Source organism: Sorex araneus, chromosome X (genome assembly GCF_027595985.1).
Source record: "Sorex araneus isolate mSorAra2 chromosome X, mSorAra2.pri, whole genome shotgun sequence".
Taxonomy (NCBI): domain Eukaryota; kingdom Metazoa; phylum Chordata; class Mammalia; order Eulipotyphla; family Soricidae; genus Sorex; species Sorex araneus.
Window position 1 is genome coordinate 119,256,924 of NC_073313.1, and position 26,608 is coordinate 119,283,531.

Consider the following 26,608-nt stretch of genomic DNA (forward strand, 5'->3'; position numbering starts at 1 on the left):
CAAAAAGGGTGGACCAGTCATCATTCCCACCAGCAGCGAATGATCTTCCAACATTTTATTTTGTTGTGGGGCCACACCCAGTGATGCTCAGGGGTTGCTCCAGGCTCTGCACTCAGAAATTATTCCTGGCGGTGCTGGGGAACCATATGGTATAGGTGGATATCGAACCCAGGTTGATCGGATGCAAGGAAAGTGTCCTACCTGCTGTGCTATTGCTCTAGCCCCTAATCTTTCAACATTTTGATACCAGGGAAATATCACAAATGGCTGGCGTGCATGCTTTACATGCGTGAGGCCCAGAGTTCAATCCTCGGCACCATATAGCCCAAGCATCACTAGGACTGAGCACTGAACTGTCTGGCCTCAATGGCTGAATATCCCTGAGAATAGTGCAGGGTCTCCTGAGCACTGTTGGGATCCCCCTCCCCATCTTTTTAATTATTGAATCAGAGTGAGATACAGTTACAAAGTTGTTCATGATTGGCTTTCAGCCATCATAGACAGGTGTTCTAACACCTGTCCCTACACCAGTATTTCCCACCACCAATGTCCCCAGTTTCCCTCCTGCCATCCCCTCCCCAGCCTGCTTCTATGGCAGGCACTTTTACTCTCTTTTTCCCTCTCTCTTTCTCAACCCCCTCTCCTTCCTGCTACCCTCTGTCTTTTCTTTGGGGCATTATGGTTTGCAATACAGGTACCGAAATGTTATCATAATCCGTTACCCACTTTCAACACTCAGGTCTTGTCCAGAGTGATCATTTCCAACTATCATTGTCATCGTGGTCCCTTCTCTGTCCTAACTGTCCTCCCCCGACACTTGTGGCAATCTTCCAATCATGGGCCAGTCCTCCTGGTCCTCGTTTCTACTGTCTTCAGTATTAGTCTCTTCTCTGTCCTAACTGTCCTCCCCCGACACTTGTGGCAATCTTCCAATCATGGGCCAGTCCTCCTGGTCCTCGTTTCTACTGTCTTCAGTATTAGTCTCGTACTACGTTTTTCATAACCCACAAATGAGTGAAATCATTCTATGTCTGTCCCTCTCAGGACTCATTTCATTCAGCATGATACACTCCATGTTTATCCATTTATTCTGACCATTTTCTTATTTTTTAAGAAATATGAAACCGACACTCCAGAATCTGTATGTTCAAAGTGTTTATACAGCTTAAGGAGCTTACATCACAGGAATCCAATAAAACGCAAAGCAAACATATACAGAAATGCTTGGAAAAGCTCATATCTCTAAAAAGCAGATCGGGTGTCCTCAGGGGCCCTACTGCATGTAGGCACATTATTAGGAAGCCCCACAGAGCCTTCTACTGGGGCATAAGTAGGAGGAGCAGTCCGTGGAGGCAGAAAAATGACAATTCTTTTTTTTTTTTTTTTTTGCGTTTTGGGTCACACCGGCGATGCACAGGGGTCAGTCCTGGCTCTGCACTGCACTCAGGAATTACCCCTGGTGGTGCTCAGGGGACAATATGGGATGCTGGGAAACAAACCCGGGTCAGCTGCATGCAAGGCAAACACCCTACCCGCTGTGCTATTGCTCCAGCCCCGAAAATGACAATTTTTTAAAATAAAAAAAAGTGGAAATAAAAAAATCATGCAAATCTTTTTTCTTCCTGCTGGAAATGCTTCTATCCACCTCAGAACGAGGGCTTGGTCATTTGAACTGGTTGTCAATCAGCGTCCCCTTCATTTTGGCTTTCTTGGCCTCCAGTTCAGCCTGCAAAGGAAGGAAAGCGGATATCCTGAAACATGACATGCAACTGTATTCTTCCTCCCTTACTCAATCGTCCCAAAGACTCTCCCTGGATGCTCCCTTCTTGAACCAGTTTAGAGCATGGTTTCACATGCTAATGAATTCAGGGGCCTCTGTAACCTTTCTGCTGCTCCAGCGTGTACAGGCGACACTACTGTCTTTGTGGCAAAATGGGAGCAAGATGCGGGAGGCTGGTGTCCCAGATGCTCAGGACTGGGATGCTAAGCCCCACGGTCCAGCAAGGGTCACCATACTGTTTCGTGCCTGCCACTCAGTGATGTGTGGGAGCACTCACTGCAGAACAAACTGCCAAGGGGAACCTGAACTACTACAGTGTTAACTTACGAGTTGTTGGTTTTGTAAATTTTTTTGGAAAGGCCTCACACCAGTGGTGCTCAGTGGTCACACGGTCTCTGCACCCAGGAATTACTCCTGACAGCTCTTGGGGACCAGAAAGGATGCGGAGGATTAAAACCAGGGCTGCATGCAGGGAAAGTACCCTACCCGATGTAGTGTCTCACTAGCCCCTTGAACTGGGGGGGAAGCAGTTTCATCCAAGGGATGGACAAAACTTGGGTCAGCACAGCTGGGAAAACAGGGAAAAGTTTGCATGGATTTTGCTGCCACTTGGATGGGACAGGAGGGTGTCTGTCATGAGGAGCAAAGGGAGTCAAGAGGGAGAAGGACCAGCACTAGTTGATCTTGCTCATATGTGAAGTGTAAAGAAATACAGCAAGGGAATAAGCAGCGGTCAATGCTAACAGCTCCCCCAGCCCCAGCCCATAGAATCCTGTTTCTTGACAAGCAGACTGTTTTTTGTAAAAAGCAGCAAACACCATGCCTTTGTTGCAGAGAATGCAGTGACCAGTGATCTCCATGGGGCATCCTCGACTCTTTTCACCTGTGACTGTCTTTTCTTTTCTTTTTTGAGTCACACCAAGTGATGCACAGGGGTCACTCTTGGCTCTGCACTCAGGAATTACCCCTGGCAGTGCTGAGGGGACCATATGGGATGCTGGGAATCAAACCCGGGTAGGCCGCGTGCAAGGCAAACGCCCTACCCGCTGTGCTATCGCTCCAGCCCCTGTGACTGTCTTTTTGCTGGAGCCATTGGCTTGTTTGTTTGGGGCCACACCCCGGAGCTCAGGGCTTACTCCTGGCAGGACTCCGAGGAGGGGAGGGCCCTATGCAGTGAGGGGGGGATGGAACTTGCATTGTCTGTTGAAATGGCAAATGCCCTCCCCACTGTACTATGGGTCTAACTCCAGGCCTGAGAAACTTCTCAGTAACCCTGGGAAGAGAGAGATAAAATGGGCATGCAAGTCCAACATTTACTAATAAGAAACCACTGTAGCACTGTCGTCCCATTGTTCATAGATTTTGCTCGAGTGGGCACCAGTAACGTCTCCATTGTGACACTTGTTGTTACCGTTTTCGGCAGATTGAATACACCATGGGTAGCTTGCCAGGCTCTGCCATGCGGGCGGGATACTCTCGGTAGCTTGCCAGACTCTCCAAGAGGGACAAAGGAATTGAACCTGGGTCGGCCGCGTGCAAGGCAAATGCCCTACCCGCTGTGCTATGGTTCCAGCCCGAAAATTTATTTCAAACACATTTTGAAAAAAAGTTAAATGTCCTGAAGTGGGGGTCACGGCCTCCAAGTTAAGAAGCCAGGGGCTAGACCGCTATAGCAAAGGCATGCAGCAACCCAGACCCCACAAACACCCAGAAGATGGTAGCTAATCAAGAAGTCTGCTACTCCATGTTCTGGTTTACCTTTTGGGCATAGTTTATACCCGGCAATGCTCAGAGGTTACTCCTGGCTCTGCACTCAGGAATCACTCCTGGCAGTGCTCCTGGGACCATTTGGATGCAGGGGATCGAACCCGGATCAGCCGTGTGCAATGCAAACACCCTACCCGCTGCACTATTGCTCTGGCCCCCGCTACCGCTTGTTCTGAAGCACCCTGAGTTAGTCCTCTGAAATACGGGCATGCATTGCAAGGGTATCAATTGTCATCCCATTGCTGATCGATTTGCTCAAGTGGGCGCCAGTAATATCTCCATCCATTCCTGTCATGTGCTAGTGTAGCCCAATGGCGTCTGCTCACTCCAGGAAAACGAAGAGCCTCAAACCGTTCATTCAGGGTCTTGATGAAGAAGTCTGACCATCTCGTAGGTGGGCGGCCAGGCGTTCTTTTGATGTCCTGTGGAATCCAGTCGGTAACGGCTCTAGTTCAGCAGTCTTCTCCAAATTGCATTACGTATCCAGTCCATCTGATTTTCGATGCCTTGGCAAACGAGGCAGCGTCCCTGATCCACGATTGTCCATGAAGGTTGGAGCTCCGGATTCCTTCTCTCACTTGAGTGAAATGTGATACTCCAAGCATGGGTCTTTCGATTCCTCTTTGGGAGACCCGAAGAGCATTCTCATCCTGTTTGCGATAGGGCCCAGGTCTCTGAGGCGTATGTTAGTGCAGGAAGGGTAGTGAGGGGAATCACCAGTTGGGTTCAGGAAGCAGGAAGAACACACCCCCCCCTGCCCTGTTCCGGGCCTGCCGAAGCAGTGCTTTTGTGGGCCCCCACATTCCAGAGGAGTACCTGTGAGCCCCAATCTGACACTCACAAGCCAGTGTCCCAAGCAGCAGATGAGAATATCATTCTCGTTTGGGTCACTAGCAAGGGCTCCCCACCCCTGAGCCGGGTATCTAACTCCCCCCACATAGGACCAACCCCCACACCACCAGACTTCTGAAAAGAGTCCCTCCAGGCCCTGAAGGGCGTGCCAGATGTGCTCCACCCCACCTGGCAACTGCTCCCCCCAGCCTCCCCATAGCCACTCACCAGCTCTTGCAAACGCCTCTTGCTCATGCCTTTCCGTTCCAGCTGCTTTTCAATCACTTTGGCATTCTGTGCATAAGAATCGGCAACTTCCCGCTGAGGGAGAAAAAAACAACACACAGCAGTGAACCCCACGCTCACTCAGGAACAATCGAAAGCAAGTAAGCAACCCTCTATTCGGCTCAAAGTCAGAAATTCCTCCTGCAAATAGCATGACTCTGCTCTTTTGCGGGTTTTTTTTTTGTTTGCTTGGTTTGGTTTTGGGGCCATATCCAGTGGTGTTTAGGGGTTACTCCTGGCTCTGTACTCAGGAATCCTATCTGGCAGTGCTCAGGGACCAGATAGGATGCCGGGATTGAACCTGGGTCAGCTGCACAACAGCACTACCTGCTGTACTATTTTCCAGCCCGCTCTTGCTTTTCAAAAAAGATTGACTTAGGGGCTGGAGTGATAGCACAGTGATAGCACAGCGCTTGCCTTGCATGTGGCCGACCTGAGTTCGATTCCCAGCATCCCACATGGTCCCCCGAGCACCGCCAGGAGTTATTCCTGAGTCCAGAGCCAGGAGTTAACCCCTGCACATCACCAGGTGTGACCCAAAAAGAAAAAAAATTGACTTAGGGGGTGGCCATACCCAGCTACACCCAGGGATCACTGCAGGCCAGGCTCAGGGGAGTCTGGTACTCTGGGTCAGTGACACGCAAGACAAGTGCCGTAAGCCCCACACTACCTCTACAGCCCCAGCTCTGCTCCCTTTCAACTAATTTTTTTGGTTGGGGAGTGAGCGGCTGGTGGCACACCCTACAGTGCTCAGGGCTTACTCCTGGCTCTGAGTTCAGGGATCGCTCCTGGCAGGGCTCGGAGGACCCTACATGATGCCAGGTTTTGAACTTGAATCAGCGCATGCAAGGCCAGAGCCTTACTTAACCCCTTTTCTATCTCCCCGGTCCCACTTCTTTTCAACGCTTTTTGGTGGCAGAGATGCCTGAGAGGTCAGGTTCCACTGCTATTGCTCTTTTTTTTTTGGGGGGCTTTTGGGGTCACACCCAGCGATGCTCAGAGATTCCTCCTGGCTCTGCACTCAGGAATTACTCCTGGCATTGCTTGGGGTACCATATGGGATGCCAGGGATTGAACCCGGGTCTGCCACGTGCAAGGCAAACACCTTCCCTGCTGTACTCTGACTCTGGCCCCGACTAATGCTCTTAAGATAGCAGATACCACCTCTCTCTCGGTACTCATCACTAGAGTTAGGTACCAGGAAGGGATTGGGGATCGGTACAACCACCAAGGACAGCATCACAAACCATCTCAGCCAGCTCACAAGCGACTAGGAAGTATTGTGTACAATCATTTCAAATATTCCACCCCCATCTTTTTTTTTTTTTTTTGCTTTTTGGGTCACACCCAGCGATGCTCAGGGGTTACTCCTGGCTTTGCACTCAGGAATTACTCCTGGCGGTGCTTGGGGGACCATATGGGATGCCGGGGATCAAACCCGGGTGGGCCGCGTGCAAGGCAAACGCCCTACCCACTGTGCTATCGCTCCGGCCCCCCATCTCTTTTTTTGACTTTGGAACCACACGCGGCAATGCTCAGGACTTAGACTCCTGGCTCTGGAGGCCCCTGTGGGGTGCTAGGGGCCGAACCCAGGTTGGCACCGTGCAAAGGCAAGTGCCATACCCACTGTACTCACGTTGTTCCCCTCCTTGTTTGGGTGCCACTCCCTGCACTGAGGGTGGGGTGGGCAGTTTGGTGTCAGGGAGCAAACAGGGTTTCTGCTTTGTCAGACTCATGTGCCATCATCAAAGTCTCACCCTAGGTTCAAAGTACAACCATTTTTGGGGAGGAAAATCATACCCAGCAGTGCTCAGAGGCCACCCTGGACATGTTCGAGTCGGGGGAAGGGAACTATGTAGGTTTGTGTTCAAACCCCAGGCTTTTACATGTAAAGCATGTGCTCCAGCACTTTGGGCCATGTCCCTGATGCTTAAGAACAATAGCTTTGGCGGGGGGGGGGGTGAATGAATTATTTTCTGGGGCCACTAACACAATGATTCTGGAGGGGCTCCAGGATACAATGCATGCGCTCTGACCCTTTGGACCACCTCGCCAGCCCTAGGTGGTTTTCTATACATCCATTGAATGAGGGGTTTTACTTGCTTCTGCAAAGAACTTGGCAGAAACTGTGGTCCATATACACAATGGAATACTAAACAATCTTAAGAAAAGATTAAGTCATGCAATTTGCTGCAATGTGGATGGATCTGGAGAGCATCGTGTTGAGTGAAATCAGTCAGAAGGAGAGGAGTAGACTCAGAATGATCTCTCTAACTTGTGGGATATAAAGAAACCTTTTAGAAGAGTATCAGGGCTGGAGCGATGGCACAGCAGGTAGTGCGTTTGCCTTGCACACGGCCGACCCGGGTTCGATTCCCAGCATCCCACATGGTCCCCTGAGCACCGCCAGGAGTGATTCCTGAGTGCAGAGCCAGGATTAACCCCTGAGCATCTCTGGGTGTGACCCCAAAAAAAGAAAAATAAAGAGTAGAAGAATATCAAATGCCCAGTGGCAATGGCAATGAAGCACAGGGGAACTGGTCTTCAGCAGGAAGCCTGGCACTAGGGCAGGGGTGAGGGGGGTCAGTTAGAGAAGGATAAGGAAGACTAGGACACTGGGGGAGAGGAAATGTGCCTGCCACAGGGGCAGGCTGGAGGGCGGCAGGAAGGAAACTGGGGGCACTGGTGGAAGATAGAGGGCACTGGGGAAGTGACTGGTTTTGGAACAATGTATACCTGATACTCAATCATAAAGATCTTTGTAGCTTTGTAATTTGTGGTGATCCAATTTTTTAAAAAAGGGAGGGAAGAGTTTGGAGTAGGAGACAAAACCCCCTGACCTAAGCCAACTCCCTGACGTGGGATATTTCAGAGGCCACCACGAAGCCAGGCCAGCAGGAAGCTGCACGGTGAGGTCTCTGTGCCAGGCTGCTCAGCCTCAACGCGTGCTCTACCCTGCCTCTCGTGTGCCCTGGCCGTGCACCCGCCGCTCCCCCGCCCCAAAGAAGTTGCACTTACAGCCTCAATCTCCTCTTCCTCTTCGTCAATAGTAGACACAGTAACAGAGCTGAACTTGCCCATGTCTTTCGTCCGTTTGGTCATCATCACCTAGAGTGGAAGAATGAGAACAGGTCCAGTTCACAGCCAGCATCTCTGCGAGCAGTGGGCAGGAGTCACTAGTGAGGAGGTGGTGCCAGGGTACGGGGTGGGGGGGTAGGGTGGGAAGAGAGGAAGAGAGCAGGCACTGGGGAGCTGCCCAGCTCTTTGGGATAAGCTGGCCTCTCCCAAAGAGCTGTGGTGGCATTTATGCTGTAATTTTCTAACATACCAACAAGGCTGATTCTTTTATGTTGTATTTTTCTAACACACCAAGACTTATACTTTTCCTTTCATGTATAAATATATATACATCTATATATACATATACATCTATATATATGGGGAGAGAGAAAGAGAGGTAGAGAGAGAGAACACACCACACCTGGCAGTGCTCAGGGCCTACGCCTTAACCCCTATACTGACTTGTCTCTCTGACCCTCCATTTTATTTTTTGCCATATCTGGTGATGCCCGAGGATCACTCCTGGTGGGGGATCATATAGGGTGCTGGGGCCACATACAAGGAAAGTGCCTTATCCACTGTCCTAGCTCTCTGGCCCCACAAATTATACATTTTCCTATTTGGGGAGGATCACACCTGAGACGGGGAGGAGAGGCTACTCCCAGTGCAATGCTAGAGCCTTCACTCCTCACTGTGGAGCCTTACGGGGATGGGGTAATGGCTAACACTGGGCATCAAATCCAAAGTACATGCTACAGCGCTTTAAGCCATAATTCTGGCACTTAACGTGTATTTACAATTACCTTGATCTCTTTTAGAAAAACGGTATTTTGTGCTGTATCTTCCAGGGCTCAAGGGTCACTCTATGTGTCAGAGCTGGGGGAACCACATGCGAGTGGCGGGGACTGAACTCAGGTCTGCTACACGCAAGGCAAGCACCTTAACCCCCCTACTGGCTTGTCTCTCTGATCCTCCATTTTATTTTTTGCCATACCTGGTGATGCTCAGGGGTTACTCCTGGCTGTGCACCCAGGAATCACCCTGGTGGTGCTCAGGGGACCGTACGGGATACCAGGGATCGAATCCAGGGCAGCTGCATGCAGAAAAAACACCCTACCCGCTGTGCTTTCTCTCTGACCCCAGCCCTCCATTTCTAACCACTCACAATGAAAGAAAGATATCTTTCAAAAGGTGAAATAAAACCATGCAATTTCTTCACAATTCCTAGAGCAGATGCAGCAGAAGGGGAAAAGCACATATAATCAATGATGCAATTTGATAATGCTGCTTAATACAGTGACACTGGTGTATCCCCCACTTGCTCACACTGGGGTGTGCCTTAATTAACATATTATAGCACCCAGATCAACCTGTTGAACTCCAAAATGTCATTTTCTTTTCTTGCTTTTCCAAGCCACGCTCGGCCAGGTTGAAGGTTACTCCTGGCTCTGTATGTTGAGTCACTGCCAGAGGTACACAGGGACATGGGAACCGAGTGTGAAGGACTGAAGCCCAGACTCCTTCATGAAAAGCAATGCACAGCTTATCAGCCATCAAGAGCTTTGTAAGTGGCTTTTAAAATTAGCCCGACTCATTGCACTCTAAATTACTCACGATGGAACAGACGGAAATGTCAAGTGAAATCAAAAGTGAGTGAAAATGCAAACGCATAAGAGATGGAACAATTTGGGAACAGCTCCTTAAACACAAACTGCTATTCTCTCTTTTGATCTCTTCATTGCACCAAACTTGGGGAGGCCAGGGATGGAATCCACACCTGGCCTTCGGCCCTTTACGCCTGCTCCCCAGGCTCTTGCAAATGTCAGTCTTAATCAGGACTGCGGGAATGAAAGGGCAGTTCTGGACTTAGTGAAAACTAAGGGCTAATGCTGTAGCAGTTCTCAGACCCAGAGTTTCACTCCATCAATGGGAATTTTACCTTCTTCGGTGGCTCCTGTTTCTGAGTATATATATTCGTTTTCCCAAAACCCTGGCCAAACTTGACTACCGCTCCATCAACGATGAAGGTCACAGCTGCATTCTTCGGCTGCGTCTGGTAGAAGAGAGGCAGACCGCACCTGCAAAGAGTGTGGTAGATCGCTGTGAGGTCCTAGAATCCAAATTCCCTCAGCCCCCAACCATGACTGGCAATCTGTGTTTGGACTCAGGGAACAGCTGTGCTAGCCGCTTAAATAAATGACTGGTTTTACTTTTTTTTTTTTTGCTTTTTTGTGTCACACCCGGCAATGCTCAGGGGTTACTCGTGGCTCTACACTCAGGAATTACCCCTGGCAGTGCTCAGGGGACCATATGGGATGCTGGGAATTGAACCCGGGTCGGTTGCATGCAAGGCAAACGCCCGATCCGCTGTGCTATTGCTCCAGCCCCCAAATGATGGTTTTTTCCCAACTGCTTTCCCAAACAACTTCAGAAGACGGGGCTGGAGTCATAGTACAGAAGGTGGGGTACTTTCTTTTTTTTTTTTTTAATTTTTATTAAATCACCATGTGGAAAGTTACAAAGTTCTCAGGTTTATATGTCAGTTATACAATATTCAAACACCCATCCCTTCACCAGTGCCCAAATTCCACCACCAGAAACCCCAGTTTACCCCCCGCCCCCACCCCCTACCCCCTACTGTATAACTAATGAATTTCACTTCATTTTTTCTTTACCTTGATTACATTCCATAATTCAACACAAAACTCACTATAGTTGACATAACTCTCTCTCTTTTTTTTTCTCTTTTTCCTTTTCCATTTTTTTTTTAATTTTTCCCCCTCATCCCCCTTCCTGCGCCTCATAGTATGGTGTACTCCACACCACGTTGGCCAGCGTGGGGCTTTTGCTTAGCTCATAGTCCAGAGGTGGCTGTTACATTAAGAACCTTCAATATTTCAACAAAAACTTACTGTTATTATTTGGAGTTTCCCCCCCAAGTCTGACCTGTTCAAATGGAACCCTTTCACATTGATGACAATTATAAATGTTAAGATGCGCGGACGCGACAGCGTCCGCGCGGTTTTGGATTTCTGTATAAAGTCCTGGGAAAATTCTGCCAGAAATTACATATTTCCTCCGTTAGCCGGCGTGGGGCAAAGGCTTAATTCACAGTCTCCATACATGGGTGCAGGCACTTGCTGGAACCCCAATTCCTAAAGCTGTCTCTGGTTCCCGCTTGTTCCACATCCACCGACTCTGCAGGGGCATGGGCGCCCGGGCCGAAAACCCGGCCGGCCAGAGCCGAGCACGGGCCCGACTAGGGCTGGCTCTGTATCCTGCGGCTGTTTCAAGTTTAAAGCACACATTTTTTTTTTTTCCGCGCCACCAAGTTCGTACCTTCTCAACGGACCCACAAAATGTCGGACACCACGCCTTCTCCCGGAGGGGAGAGAGACCAAGAAGGAAGGTTCTTTCCTCCGTTAGCCGGCGTGGAGCAAAGGCTTAATTCACAGTCTCCATACATGGGTGCAGGCACTTGCTGGAACCCCAATTCCTAAAGCTGTCTCTGGTTCCCGCTTGTTCCACATCCACCGACTCTGCAGGGGCATGGGCGCCCGGGCCGAAAACCCGGCCGGCCGGAGCCGAGCACGGGCCCGACTAGGGCTGGCTCTGTATCCTGCGGCTGTTTCAAGTTCAAAGCACACATTTTTTTTTTTCCGCGCCACCAAGTTCATACCTTCTCAACGGACCCAAGGTGGGGTACTTTCATTCACATGGCCAACTCGGGTTTGATCCCTGGTCTCCTATATGGTCCCCTGAGCATCCCAGGAGTAATTCCTGAGTGCAGGGCTAGGAGTAACCACTAAGAATCACCAGGTGTGACCCAAAAACTAAAAAAAAAACCTCAGAAGAATCACAGAGGGAGTGATCCAAGAGCACTGATGGGTGGCCTCAAAACAGAACGAAAATATTATGGAGGGAGTTTGTTAAAAACAGATCCAAGAGGACTGAGAGACTGAGGTGTGTTTGGGTCATATCCAGCAGGGCTCAGGGTTTACTCCTGGCTCTGTGCTCAGGGATCCTTGCTGGTGGTGCTCAGGGGACAAGATGGGGTGCCAGGGATCAAACTCGAATCAGCCATGGGCAAAGCAAGTGCCATACTGCTGAACTATCCCTCTGGCCCCTTGATTTTTTTTTAATGTTTTAAATTATTTTTTTGGGGGGTCACACCCGGCAATGCACAGGGGTTACTCCTGGCTCACACTCAGGAGTTACTCCTGGTGGTGCTCAGGTGACCATATGGGATGCTGGGAATCGAACCCGGGTTGGCCACGTGCAAGGCAAACACCCTACCCGCTGTGCTATCGCTCCAGCCCCCAATTTTTTTTTTTATTTTTTAATGAATCACTGTGAGGTACAGTTAGAGACTGACAAACTTTCGTGCTTACGTTTCAGTCATACAATGATCAAGTACCCATCCCTCCACCAGTGCCCATTCTCTACCTCCAATGTTCCCAGTATCCCTCCCACCACTCCCACCCCCATCCCCCACCTTGGTTTGGTCTTTAAGGGCATTACTTATGTAGCCCTATACAGCACACAAACTCACAAGTCCAGGGTGTCCCTGAATCAATATACCTCCTCACCCTGATTTCCCCACTTTTATTCTCTCAAGCTGAGCCTTCTGAGATGCTGGATCTAAGTGGTGTTCTGCTATAATTTAATATTCTTACTACGGACACTGAAGTCAGACATTTACATATCTGGCGCTTCAGGCTGTTCTCAGTGACTGAGAGGTAGAGAGAGTACAAGGGAAGAGAAGACACTCGCCTTGCACACAGCCAACCCAGCTTTGATCCCCATGTCCTCTTGAGCACTGCCAGGTGTGGCCCAAAGACTGTTCCCACTCCCCCACCAACAAATAGTGAGGATTTGTGTTTGCTTCAACGAATCCTCACTGTTAATTATATGTGTGTGTGGATTTGCATTAGCCAAATTTTGAGCATGTGTGTGTGTGTGTGTGTGTGTGTATCCATCTGCATTAATATTCTCGCAACTTGCGTTTTTGGTTTGGTGTTGGGCCACACTCACTGGTGCTCAGGGCTTACTCCTGGCTCTGCATTCAGGGGGTCAGTCCTGGGGGCGCTGGAACCTGGGTGGACCACATGCAAGATGAGTGCCCAGCCTGCTGTGCTCTCTCTCCAGCCCCTTCTCCATTTTGCAACTAACACTGTGTTACACCCCATTTTTGGTGACCCAGCAGGTCAGAGAAGGAAGGGCACTGCCTCTCCTCAGGCAGCTTACTGGAATTGGGTCCCCGATGCTGTAAATAAGGAGAGAGACAGAGGGAAGCCTTGGGAGTCAGAACACTCTTTTCCCAATGCAGTAGGACTCCCGGTGGATTTATGCCTGAACAAAGCCAACATGTCCGACCACTTACTTTGCACACTTCTTCCGGTACTGCCGCTCAATGCCTTCGGGCCTGCACAGAAAACAGATGTTGAAAAGGAGAGAAGGAAGATCAGATCTTGAAACCTCCCACCCTCACAAGCTCATTCCTTCCAATACCAGCAGTGCCTTTCAGAGGCCTTCATCTCAGAAAGCAACTGGCTGATTGCACACATACTGATTTCACAGCTCCAGCCTTTCTTCCTTCCCTCCCCAGACATCTACAGAGCAAGGGGCAGGGAGATGGCTCAGAGGATGGGAGCCCAGGTTTTGCATGAGGGAGACCCAGGTGCCATGCCCAGAAACGCACCATTGTTTCTGGTGTGGGGCTGGGGAAAAATTAAAGAGAAACAAAAATATGTTGGACTGTCTATATACAAGGCATGTGTCTTGCCCACTGTACAATTTCTCTGCCCCCTCGGATCCATTTTTAACAAACTCCCTCCATTACTTTTTTTTTTGGTTTTGGGGCCACATGTGGTGATGCTCAGAGGTTACTCCTTTTTTGTGCTCAGAAATCACTTCTGGCGGTGCTTGGGGGGCCATAAAGAACGCTTGGGGAGTCATATAGAATGCTGAGGCTCGAGTGCCCGTGGTCGGCCTCGTGTGAGGCTAACGCCCCGACCCGTTATACTATCACTCCAGCCCATGATTTTTTTATTAACTCATTTAACCTTTGTTACCCTCCCCACAACCCCGTAGGGTACATCAGATGGCTATTTGTGAATTTGACAGAGGACAGCTGCTAAGCTCAAAGCCAACACAAGCTTCTATCCTAGGTCACTCGAGTTATAAAGTAGAGCAGGTGGAATTCAAGCTCAAAGCACACACAGCACTGCCTTAGACGACCAACTAAGAAATAAACAAGTCAAAATTGTCAACTGAAGTCTGGGTGGTCTATAGCTCAGGGGCAGAGCATTTGCACTGCATATTCGAGGCCCTCGTTCCCAACACACTAGTACTCCTAGTGGGTTCTCCCAGGCACTATTCTAAGGGGAGAAAGAGGGGGCTGGAGAGACTGTACAATGAGTAGGGCGCTAGCTTTGCATGTGGCCAATCCCCAGCATCCCATGTGGTCCCCGGAGCTCACCGGAAGTGATCCCTGAGCATAGAGCCAGGAGTAAGCCCTGAGCACAGCTGGGTGTGGCCCAAAGAAAGAAAACAAAAGGGAAGAAAGGCAATTTCTGCTATCAAGTTGTTTAGCAGAAGCTGGAAGTCATCCTGGCCGCTTCTCACTCCCTTGTCTTACACACCTCCGTCATCAATCAATTCTGTGGATTTCTGTCCAACAACAAAAACCTTGGAGCCGTTTTCCCCATCTTCCTGCCATCTTTTGGGCCCGATCACCTGTACCTCTGCCCCAGATTGCGTTGACAGTTGCCCCTGGTAACCCCTGTAAGTGTCAATGTCTTTTTTTGGTTTGGGGGCCACATTAGGTGGTGCTCAGGGGTCACTCCAAGTGGTGCTCAGGGGACCATAGGGGGTTCTGGGGACTGAACCCAGGTCAGCCACAAGGAAGGCAAACACCTATCCACTGTACTATCACTCCCGCCCCAGTTTCAATGTCTTAATGGGCAAAATTAGCAGTCTTGAGAAGAGTATGCATAATGAAAAGCATATAAATAGCCTCCCACTTACCCTTCACCCCATCCGGCTTCTCTTCCCCAGAGGTAAATACTACTTCTGCTTTCTTCTGCCCCTTCCAGATATAGACAATGCATTAACCAATCAAACATTCTTAGTGGTATATAACAAAAATATGTTTATTTTGTTGTTTTTTCTTCTTAAATAATGTAGCCTGCCCTACACTAGTCTCTACCCTTTCATTCACCTAGAAATATATCTTAAGGGGAACCAGAGAGATAGTACAGCAGGCAGGACACTTGGCTGCATAAGGACCTGATCCTCAGCACTCCATAGAGTTCCAGGGCCCTGCCTGGAGTAACTCCTGAGCACAGAACCAAGAGCAGCCCCTAAGCATCACCAGATGTGCCAGCCCCCCAAAAAAACAAAAACAAATATATACACAGCACTCATCACCCCTGAGCACTGCTGGAAGTGATGCCCTGAGCACCAAGCAAGGAAGAGTCCATCAGCACCACCAGGTGTGGCATGCCCCCCCTCCAAAAGCATACACACACACACACATTCTTAGTTTAACACACGTGTGTGTCCTTTCCTATGGACTGGTAAAGAGCCACTCCCTCCTTCTACTTTTCTTTTTCATTTTTTATTTAACTTTGTAACTGACTGAGGTGCTGTGACTTACAATGCTGTTAACGATGGTTTCCCGTGCACAGAATTCCAACACCACACCCATCTCCCATGTACCCACCTCCAACTCCTCCTTTTCCACCCCTCCTCCCCACTTTCCAACCCCCTCACACCCGACAGCGGTGCAGATCAAGCTCTCCTGTTGTGCTGCCTCCGGCCCTTTGCCGCTCCCTTGCTGTGGATCTTTTTGAAGTCCCACCTAGGAGCGAGCTCCTTCTCTGCCTATCCCTTTCCTTCTGACTTCACTCAGCACATTATCCTCAGCTCCGTCCATGTCGCCAGGCACCACTCCGGCCTCTGTAAGGGCGACACAGTGCTGGGTGTGAATGCACCTCAGTGTCCCTGACCTGCTGGCTGGCTGGGAACCATCTGCTGGATGCTACAGAAATGCGCTCTAGCAGCTGACACCACATCCACGGCCCCTCCACTGTGAGAGTTCCTGGTTCCTCCCCCCGCAACTGTCCCTCCGTTAGGGTACGTTCTTCACAGGCATCACTGCAGGAATACGGCTCCGCAATGGAGCACTTGCTTTGCATGTGTGAGGCCCTGAGTTCTATGTGTAGCTCCACCACAAAATAAAATAAAAAGGCATCACTGCCTAACTGCCGCTTGAGAAAACAGATGTCGCATTTGCATTTTTTCAAAAACTGGGCCTCCAAAGTGGTGCTCAGGGGACACAGGGGCCTCTCTGGGGGACTCAGTCAAACGGAATGCAGGGCTGCTCTGGCGCCAGCACTGCACTCAGTGATACCTGGGGAACCAGGTGGTGCTAGGGAGGGAACTAGGGGTGGGCTGCAAGCCTTGCACACACCTGAACCAAAGACTGGTTAGGCACAGCTTCTTATTCTGAAGAACCACGTGTCTGCGTGTGTTTGTGTGATATGTGGGAAGTATGTGTAGTGGCGAATCCAATATTCATGTGCCTCATAGGCATCTGTTGTGTCTGGGGGCTCTGTGTAGGTATGGGGATAGCGGCAGCGCTCAAACTCGGGGTTTTAGACATTCCAAGCCTATGCTATACCGCTGAGCTACATCCCTGGGGTCACCTGGCAATGCCCAAGGGCTACTCCTAGCTTCGGTGCAGCAGCAGGGGCAGTGGTGCTTGGGGGAGCCTGTGGTGCCACGAATCAAACTCAGACCGCCCCAAGGCAAAGTCTGCACTCAGCCGGTTGAGTGCTCTCTTGCTCTCGCTCTCTCTCCCCTTCCCTCCCTCTCTCTCCCAATCTCTCTCTCCTTCCTTGCCTCCATCTCTCACGCTCTCTCAATCTCTCTCTCCTCTCCTCTCCTCCCCTCCCCCCATCCATTTACAGTCTTGGTCGACTACGTCAGAATTTTATAGTAAGGAGAGCTTCGAATGGAAAAATGGCCTTACAAATATAACGTTGCTTGACCTTTGCCATTGACTGCTTCCCCCCGTGGATAACTTTGAAACTTTTCTGGGGGCATACCCATCGTGGGTGGGATGTGTGTGTGTGTGTGAGAGAGAGAGAGACTTAAGTCTTTCCTATTTTGAGTTCGAATCAGAAACGGAATGTATGCTTACTCTAAAATCTGCTTCAACTATGGTGTGATTCCAGATCCCTCGGGAAAAATCCCAATTCCTTTGTTTGGTGGGGTTCGTTTTATGTGTTCATTTTGGGCCACACATGGCTGTACTCGGGGCTCACTCCTGGCTCTGTGCTCAGGGGATCTTAGGTGGTGCCAGGGATCAGAGCAGGTCTGCTATACACAGTACAAGCACCGTACCCCTGCACTACCTCTCCAGTCTTTAGCAAACCCCTATTCCAGGCAGGAGCAATAGCATACAGCAGGTAGGGTGCTTGCCTTGTATGTGGCCAACCCCGTTTCGATCCCCGGGACTACATGAGGTCCCCCGAGCACGGCCAGGAGTGATTTCTGAGTGCAGAACCAGGAGTCAGCCCTGAGCAAGGCTTTGTATAGACCGAAAACAAAAACAAAACCCGATTCCTTAAGCTGTGTTGCCCAGGTACATATGTGGGTCCCTGGCTCACTGCCTCCGGGCCCTTGCCCCACCCCCGAGCACCAGCCATCGCTGAATTCCTCCTGATCCATCGAAAGGCAAGCACGCTCTCACCTTTCACACACAGACTCTGCTCTTTACCTGGAATGTTCTTCTCACCAGTTGCCGCAGCTGTCATGCTCTCAGCTTTCTGGTCTCACTTTAAATAGCATGAAGTTCTACAGGCTCCCCAGAGAGGATCGTGGGCTTCACTGCAGGAGCCCTCGCCCTCTCTCCTCTGTGCTGCCATAATCATAATCAGCATCCTTCAGGCTATACCACCCGCCTCTTGCTTTCTGGCTTCTGAACCACACCTGGGGGTGCTCTGTACTTATTCCTGCCTCTGCACTCAAGGATCGCTTCTGGCAGGGCTTGGGAAACCCCTATGATGTGCCGGGAATAGAATACAGGTTGGCTTGTGCAAGGCCTATGCATGGTACCATCACTCCAGCCGGCCCCCTGTCCTTTGTTTGGTTTTTTTAACTTATCATTTAATTTTTGCTTTTGATTGAAAAAGTTGTGGTATATATGTCCTTTGGTTTATTTTTTTAACTGAATCACCATGAGAGACACAGTTAAAAAGTTGTTCATGACTGGGCTTCAGTCATAATGTTCCAACGCCCGTTCCTTGAGCAGTGTACATTTCCCACCATCAATGTCCCCAGATTCCTTCCCACCACACCTCAGCCTACCTCAATGCAGGAACTTTCTTTCTTTTCTTTCTTTCTTTCTTTCTTTCTTTCTTTCTTTCTTTCTTTCTTTCTTTCTTTCTTTCTTTCTTTTCTTTCTTTCTCTTTCTTTCTTTCCTTTCTTTCTTTTCTTTCCTTTCTTTCTTTCTTTCCTTCCTTTCCTTCCTTCCTTCCTTCCTTCCTTTTTCTTCCTTCCTTCCTTCCTTCCTTCCTTTCTTTTTCTTCCTTCCTTCCTTCCTTCCTTCCTTCCTTCCTCCCTCCCTCCCTCCCTCCCTCCCTCCCTCCCTCTCTCTCTCTCTCTCTCTTTCTTTCTTTCTTTCTTTCTTTCTTTCTTTCTTTCTTTCTTTCTTTCTTTCTTTCTTTCTCTCTCTCTCTCCCTCCCTCCCTCCCTCTCTCTCTCTCTCTCTCTTCTTTCCGTTTGGGCATTATGTTTTGCAATAAAGGTACTGAGAGGTAATCATGTATATCCACCCTTTGGTTTCTTAAATAAGCAGAGCAAATGTCAGCCCATGGGGTTTTTCCTTTCCACAGTGCAATAGAAGTTCATACGGGTGGAGATTTTTGCTTGTTTACTGCTGGGACTGGGTTGGACAATGCCCCTTAAACAGTCAAGTCTATGGGCCAAGGATAGAACAGTGGGGAAGGAACTTGCCTTGCATGTGACCAACCCAAATTCTATCCCAGCACTGAATAGGGTACTCCCAAGCACCCCAGGAGTGATCCCTGAGCACAGAGCCAGGAGTAATATCTGAGCACCCTTGAGTGTGGTCCAACTCCACTTACCTCTGGAATAGTCATATCCATCCACAAACGTCAGAAAAATCCCCTTGTTTAGAACAGGTCAATGGACAAGGTTCAAAGTTTTAAAAGTTGGGGCAGAGAGGTTCTGGAGAGACAGTACAACAGCTAAGGCACCTGCCATGCAGGTAGATGACCTGGACTCAAATTCTCAGTGCCCCTTATGGACTCCCAAGCCTTCCCAGGACTGAAATCTGAGAACAGAGCCAGGAGTAAGCCCTGAGCACATCTGGGTATGTCCCCAAAACAAAACAAAACAAAAAAGAGGCCAGAACAATAATACAGCAGGTAGGGCACTTGCCTTGTATGCGACCAATTTGGTTCAATCCTGGCATCCCACAGCATACCCCAAACGTGCCAAGAGTGATCCCTCTGTGCAGAGCCAGGAATAAATCCTGAGCACTGCCGAAGTGGCCAGAACAAAATTGTGGGGAGATATCGCCCAAATATAGCTCAGGGGACCCAGAGACCACCCCTGTGATTCTCAGCCGACCAGGACGGCTGGTTGATGGTCAGGCCCAGCAGGGCCCGAGACCACAGAAACCAGCAGGGCTATTCCTGGCCATGCTTGTGGGGCCCTATGGGGCCATGGATGACACTTCAAACGACCTCTTTGGCCCCTACTGAAAAATATGTGTAACTGTGAGGCAAAGAGGTGAACAGACATTAATCCAGTCTAATTTATTGTGAAAGAAGAAACACACTTGAGACCCAAGAGATAGGACTGTGGGCTAAGGTGCTTGCCTTGCACAGGGCCGATTGCAGACTCGGTCCCTGGCACTGATTAGGGTTCCCTGAGCCCTGCCAGGAATGGTATCTGACTGCAGAGCCAGGTGTAAGCCCTGAGCATTGACAGGGGTGACCCCTTTCCCCAAATATGATGGTTTGGAAGGAAAGATGGAGGTTGAAGAGATAGTAAATCGGGTAGAGTGCTTTCCTTGAATGCAGCTGACCTGGGTTCAATTCCCAGCAGCCCACGGGGAGTGATTCCTTAGGCTAAACAAGGAGTAAGCCCTGAGCACTGCCAGGTGTGGCCTCCAAACCAAAAATAATAAAGGAAAGGAAAGAGCCAGAGACACCGGGCTGAGGCGATGTGCCGGAGGGAGACTGGTATTTCTGGGCCCAGCGATTCCCAGGCTTGCCAACAAAGCCCAGAAAGGCAGGAAGGGGCAAAGCAAAGAGTGCTCTTACAGCAAATGGAGCAAGAACTATGGCCCTACCCTCACTCTCATTCCAGGCTTCCAGCCTCTAGAACTGTGAGACAGCGAATCCCCATCAAGTCCCCTTGCTTGTGGTCCTTTGCGAAAACAGCCCTAGCAAATGAATACAGTGGCGCAGCCATGGTGTTGTGGGGATTTCGAGTTTCCTGGGATTAACCTCTCTGTGGCTCATGGTCCCGGTGGATGACCGCCCTATGCAACATACCCCACGTGTTTCTCGACACACTTTCCTCTTGTTCCCCACCTCACCTGCTTGTCCTGGTTCCAGCCCCCTTCTTTTATCTGCATTTTCAAGCATTTCCGCAGAGCATCCTTTTAGGCCGCTCATCCCCTTGCCCCATACTTGTTCTATAACCGAGTCTCTCGTCCCAGATTCCCACTCTCGAGAAGTCAGGAATCCCACATAAGCCAAGGACTCCTATGACAGACCTAGCCAGGCCAGTCAGCTGCTTCAAAGGAGACGGCTATTGAGCTACAAAGAAAAATCCAGGGCTGGTGCGATAGAAAAGCAGGTAGGGTGTATGCCTTGTACATGGCTGACCAAGGTTCCATTCCGGCATCCCACAGAGTGCCCCCAATCCCTACCAGGAGTCATCCCTGGGCACCAAGCCAGAAGAAAGCACAGCGGAACATCACCCAAAATACAAACCACAAAAGAATCTAAACTTGTCCACCTCGGCATTATTCTGTCCCTGTTGTCAAGAACCCCCTTCCCATCATGTAGGCTGGTACAATAACACAGTGGGCAGGGCATCTGTGTTGCACAAGACTAACCCAGGCTTGATCCCTTGTACCACATATGGTACCCCGAGCCCACTGGGAGCGATCCCTAATTGTAGAGCCAAGAGTAAACCCTGAGCAACACTGGGTGTGACCCAAAACACAAAAAAACTATAAAAAATAACAAAGCAATCTGTCTCATGAGAACACTGCTCTAGCACACACAGGACGGCCACATATTAGGTAGACCCCAGGAAAGTGACCTGTTGTTTCATTGTCTATGGGCCTAGAACCAAGACACCAGAAAATCCTCAACAGATAAGCTCATTCTCTCACCGGCGAAGATATGTTGTCTCCTCATCTTCTGTGTTGCAGAACTTGTGGGCGTGTTTGACGCCATCAATCACTCGGGACCGATCCCGGGGCCTCATGGGCAATTTCTCCAACTGACAATCTGTAGGCACAGAGAAGAATCTGGTCAGGAAAGACACAGGGACACAACCTAAAGCAGTCAGAAGTTTATAGCGGGAGAGCCAGAGCGATAGTCCAGCTGGAAGGGCACTTGCCTTGCCAGCGGCCAACCCAGGTTCAAACCCTGGCATCCCAAACCCTCTGAGCCCAGAGGAGTGATCCTTGAGCACACAGCTGGAGTAAGCCCTGAGCACTACCAGTTGTAAACCCACTCCCCCACAAAAAAAAAAAGAATTCTGGGGGAAAATAATTTAGACGCAACTCGAGGGAATTCAAGAGAACTCATTCATGCAACAAATATGTGCAGGCCCTCTATGTAACAGGCGCTATCCAAACACTGTCTGGGGGTCAGAGAGATAGTACAGAGGTTAAGGTATTTGCCAGTTCCATACCTGGCACTCTGCATGACCAGGAGTGATCCCTGAGCAGAGCCCTAAGTAAGTCACAGAATATGGCCCAAACCCTGACCCTCCCCCAAATAAAACAAAAACCAATGTTGGGAATTCAACAAAAAGAAAATTAAGGATGCATTTAAGCAGGATACAGTAAAGCTTAAAAAATAATAATATGAGGGGGCTGGAGCGATGTTACAGCCAGTAGGGTGTTTGCCTTGCACAAAGCCGACCCGGGTTCGATTTCCAGCATCCCATATGGTCCCCTGAGCACTAACAGGAGTAATTCCTGACTGCAAAGCCAGGAGGTAACCCCTGCATATTGCCGGGTGTGACCCAAAAAGCAATCATCATCATCATCATCATCATCATCACTGTATCACTGTCATCCCGTTGCTCATCAATTTGTTCGAGCAGGCACCAGTAATGTCTCTCATTGAGAGACTTATTGTTACTGTTTTTGGCATATCCAGTACGCACGGGTAGCTTGCCAGGCTCTGCCGTGTGGGCTCCATTAATAATATGATATGATGTGGGCTGGAGTGATAGTACAGTGGGTAGGGCATTTGCCTTGCACGCGGCCAACCCGGGTTCGATTCCTCTGTCCCTCTCGGACAGCCCAGCACGCTACCAATAGTATCTAGCCCTCACGGTAGAGCCTGGCAAGCTACCCGTGGCATATTCGATATGCCAAAAACAGTAACAAGTCTCACAATGGAGACGTCGTTACTGGTGCCCGCTCGAGCAAATCAATGAGCAACGGGATGACAGTGACAGTGATGATATGATGTTGGCTAAAGCCAAGTGTCAATTTAAAAAAAAACTAGCTTGCTCCTTAATCCCTGTATCTCACTTGCTTGTCTCTGTGTTTCTTTGCTTGCCTGTTTCCACTCTGCAAAAGCCAGTGTTCTCTCTTGTACATTTACTTCTCCCTTTTTCTCCTCTTACATCTTTCTAAATAAGGTTCATTAAAAACTTTCTTACTTCACACACACAAAAAACCCTAGGAAAGATCTTAAAAGAATGAACAAGAGCCTATGAAAGGTGTAAAGGCAATCAGGAAAACTCAGACAGGGTAAGAGGCCAAAGAGAAAATGACAAGGGTGCTATTTTTGATCAGGTAGTCAGAGAAGAGTTTTCTTCTAAGAAAAACAATGCGAGGCGTGGGGGATGGTGAGCACCTGGTTTTCTTCTTAGAACTCTAAGAAGGCACTGGTTTGAAATTGCAAAAAAAAATCAGATATTTTTTGGAATATAAACCAATGGGGAGAAAAAGCGACTAGGGAGAGATTACGGTGGCAATCCAAGCAAGGAATGATGTAGGCCTGGAACAGAGTGGTAGAAATGGCCAGGAGACAGTAGCTTCTGAGTTTCAAGGAAGCCCCTGGTGCATTTGTTGAAGGGCTGGTCGGATGAGAAAGAAATCAAGAATGATTCTGAAGCCAGAGTTGTGGCTCAGGGTTATAGCGTTTATTCTGCGTGCAAGAGAAGCCACTTTTCTTTTGTTTTTTTAGGCTTGTTTTTGTACCACACCCAGAGATGCTCGGGGCATACTCCAGGTTCTGTGCTCAGGGATCACTCCTGGCACTCTCTGCAGTGCCAGGGATCGAACCAGGGTCGGCTGCGTGTAAGGCATAATCCTTTGCTCTGTACAGTAGGTCTCTGGTGCCTCAGACCTTTGCTATTAAAAGACAAGTCGATCATAACTTAAAACCGCCGGGCAATGCTTATGCCGGGCGGGTGGTTATTTTGCCTTCGCGTCCCTGCATCGTCCTCAAATCAGACGGCTAAGTACTTACTGTAGGCGGCGGCGAAATGAGCAAAAAACACATTTGGGGGCTCAAACGAATCTAGGCACAGTCACTGGTCTGAAGAAAATAAAAGAGGCCCCAGACGGGCGGGGGGGTGGGGGGTGGAAGGGAGAGCAGTATTCCGCGGGCGAGGGGAAGCCCACCCATAGCCAGACCGACCCCGAAGAGCACCAGGAGCGGAGGAGCCAGGAACGCCCCCCGCGCGAAGCCCAAGGTTTGCTGCACGCTGCCCCCCCCCCAAGGCCCCGTGCACTCACCCAGCACGAGGACCATCTGACCGCACAAGCAGTAGTAGACGTGGAGGGGCTTCTCGCCGTCATCATACTCCTCCCGATCCCGGGTGTCAGAGCAGACCACCGAGCGCGATACTACTTTTGGCATAGCCCCCACGGTACGCCAAGTAAGTGTCCTGCAAGAAACAACGGCGCGCGGTGATGACGTCACGACCGCGTCGAGCCTTTCCACCCCCCCAACCTTAGGATAACGCAGGTCACGTGGAAGGCGTCGGCACGTGAACTTCCGGGCCGTCCCATTCAACTCATAATTGCGGGGGACTCCCTGCACCACCCCATCCTCCTTTGCCTTGGTCTGAGCCGGACAACTTCACTTTGGGAGGCTTCCTAGGATTTCAGTTATTCCCTTGTATTTCCCACCCACACAGGCACTTGTCTAAGCGTTTATAAATATATGAAACCTGACATAATGGACCTCCTAGTGCATGTTCTTCATACTCGACAGCTTTTTGGTGGACCTTTAAGAGTGATTTTGACTTGAATGGTTAGATTCTGGCTAATTTCCTAGGGAAGTAGAGAACTTGAAGCTGTGACATTATTCACAGAACCTGAAATCCCCCCCCTTTTACAGTGTATAATTCAATGCGTTTTAGCTGCTCCACCACTAATTATAGAAGATTCTCAACCTCCACCAAAGAAATTCCATACTCATTAGCAGCTTCCGAGTTTCTTTCCCAGCCCCTGGCAGCCACTATTCTACTTTCTGTGTAGATGGAGTTGCGCCTTCTGTACATTTCCTGTCAATATTGCTGGTTTGGCTTTTAACACTGAGCAAAATGTTCAAGGTCCGTCCATGTTGTTAAAAGAAAAAAGTAACCGTGATTTGGTAAAAAAAAAGAACTTCATTCCTTTTTTATGGGCAAAGAATATTCTCTTCAACGGATTATACCACATTGTATTTATACAGTCTTTGGTTGATAGACATTTAGGTTGCTGCAACATTTTGGATATAATGCCCGGTATTATAAATGATTGGTTTACAGGTGTTTGTGAGGGTATGTTTCTTGTTCTCCTGGGAATATGCTTAGAAGGGAAATTCCTGGGTCATATAAACTTATGTTGAATCTTTTGAGAAACTTTCAAAAGAGCATTTTTCAGAAACTACTATTCTACAGTTCTTCCAGCAGTGCACAGGTGGGGTTGGGCAGTTTTCACTTGCCCCATATACAAACCGGTAAATTAAAAAAAATTTAATTGAATCACTGTGAGATAGATTCTTACAAAGCTACTCATGATTAGGTTTCAGTCATACAGTGTTCCAACACCCATCCCTCCACCAGTGTACATTTCCAGCACCAGTACCCCGTCACTCACTCCAGTCTGCCTCTATGGCAGGCACTTCCCCCCCCCCCGCTCCCGCTCACCCCCTGCTCTCTCTCTCCTTTTGGGCATTGTGGTTTGCAATACAGACACTGAAAGGTTATCAGGTATATCCCTTTAACTACTTTTAACATTGAGTTCTTGTCCAGCATGATAATCTCCAGCTATTATTTTCATATTGGTCACTTCACTATCTTACCTACCCTCTGCTGCACACACACTTGTGGCTGATTCCAACCATTGACCAGTTCTCCTAGGCCCTGTTTGCCCTGGCCGTGGATATTAGTCTTCTAGTCTTCTTATATATATGGTAATATATATATAGACACGAATGAATGCAATCATTCTATATCTGTCCCTCTCCTTCTGACTCATTTCATTCAGCATGATACTCTCCATGTCCATCTATTTATAAGCAAATTTCCTGACTTAGTTTTTCCTAACAGCTGTGTAGTATTCTATTGTGTAAGTGTGCCATTATTTCTTTATCCAGTCATCTGTTCTCAGGCACTCAGGTTGTTCCCAGATTCTGACTATTGTGACTAGTTCTGCAATAAACACAGGAGTGCAGATGATGTTCCTCTCAGCAGTAAATTTTATTGTCTGTCTTTGATTTTATAGACATCCATACGGCTGTGAAGTGTCATCTCATTGTGGTTTGATTTGCCTTTCCCTGATGACTAATGAGTTAAGCCTTCCCATATGTTGATCGGTCATTCATAAGTCTTTGAGAAAATTTCTATTCAAATCTTTTGTCCATTTTTAATTGCATTATTTGTCATTTAATTGTTGAACTGTAAGACTGGTTTTCTGTTTGTTTGGGGGCCACACCCAACAATGCTCCGGGATTACTACTGGCTCTGCATTCAGGAATTACTCCTGTCTGGCTCAGGCGTGCTGTATGGAATGCCTGAGATTTAACTTGAACTGGCAACATGAAAGGTAAACGCCCTATCCACTATACTATTGCTTTGGCCCCTGAATTTTAAGAGTTTACTGTATATTGTAGAATCTACACCATAATCGTGTAACTAATTTGGAAATATCTTAATAATCCTCAGTTAGAGGGAGCATCTTTCACTGTTGTTTTCCAAATCAGAAACACTTCCAGAATACTCTTTGGAGTGCAGAATAAGGACACTAAGATATTTTACATCGAATATGATAAAAAATCTAATTGATGATATCAGAAGAGTGATTTTTTTTCTTTTTTTGGGTCACACCCGGCGATGCTCAGGGGTTACTCCTGGTTCTGCACTCAGGAATTACCCCTGCCAGTGCTCAGGGGACCATATGGGATGTTGGGAATCGAACCTGGGCTAGCCGCATGCAAGGAAAATGCCCTATCCGCTGTGCTATTGCTCCAGCCCCAGAAGAATGAATTTTTAGCAGAGAACTTACTGAAAATAGGAACTTGTAGTTAGTAAAATGACACCACATCCCTACAACGTACAGATTTCAAGATACAGAAAATGTCAACCAATGG

At 48.9% G+C, this 26,608-nt stretch overlaps 1 protein-coding gene across 1 annotated transcript; it reads right to left on the reverse strand.

Annotated features, from left to right (window-relative positions):
• Positions 1-1,138: 1,138 nt before the first annotated feature.
• On the reverse strand, positions 1,139-23,965 carry STEEP1 (STING1 ER exit protein 1). The gene is made up of 7 exons (XM_055122228.1): positions 23,767-23,965; positions 21,172-21,289; positions 13,107-13,148; positions 9,663-9,801; positions 7,682-7,771; positions 4,607-4,699; positions 1,139-1,726 (listed from the first exon to the last, which is right to left on the reverse strand). Exons 1-7 carry the CDS (start codon positions 23,888-23,890, stop codon positions 1,664-1,666), a joined length of 669 nt encoding a protein of 222 aa, XP_054978203.1. The 5' UTR covers positions 23,891-23,965; the 3' UTR covers positions 1,139-1,663.
• Between the last annotated feature and the right edge of the window lie 2,643 nt (positions 23,966-26,608).

Bases quoted from the DNA above. Each gene is read 5' to 3' on its own strand.
- STEEP1 (XM_055122228.1), bottom strand. From the start codon at position 23,890: ATGCCAAAAGTAGTATCGCGCTCGGTGGTCTGCTCTGACACCCGGGAT. The intron at 7,772-9,662 runs GTAAAATTCCCA...CTTCCACTCTAG, and splicing joins AACAGGAGCCACCGAAGAAG to GTGATGATGACCAAACGGAC. The intron at 1,727-4,606 runs GTGAGTGGCTAT...CTTCCTTTGCAG, and splicing joins AGAGGCGTTTGCAAGAGCTG to GCTGAACTGGAGGCCAAGAA.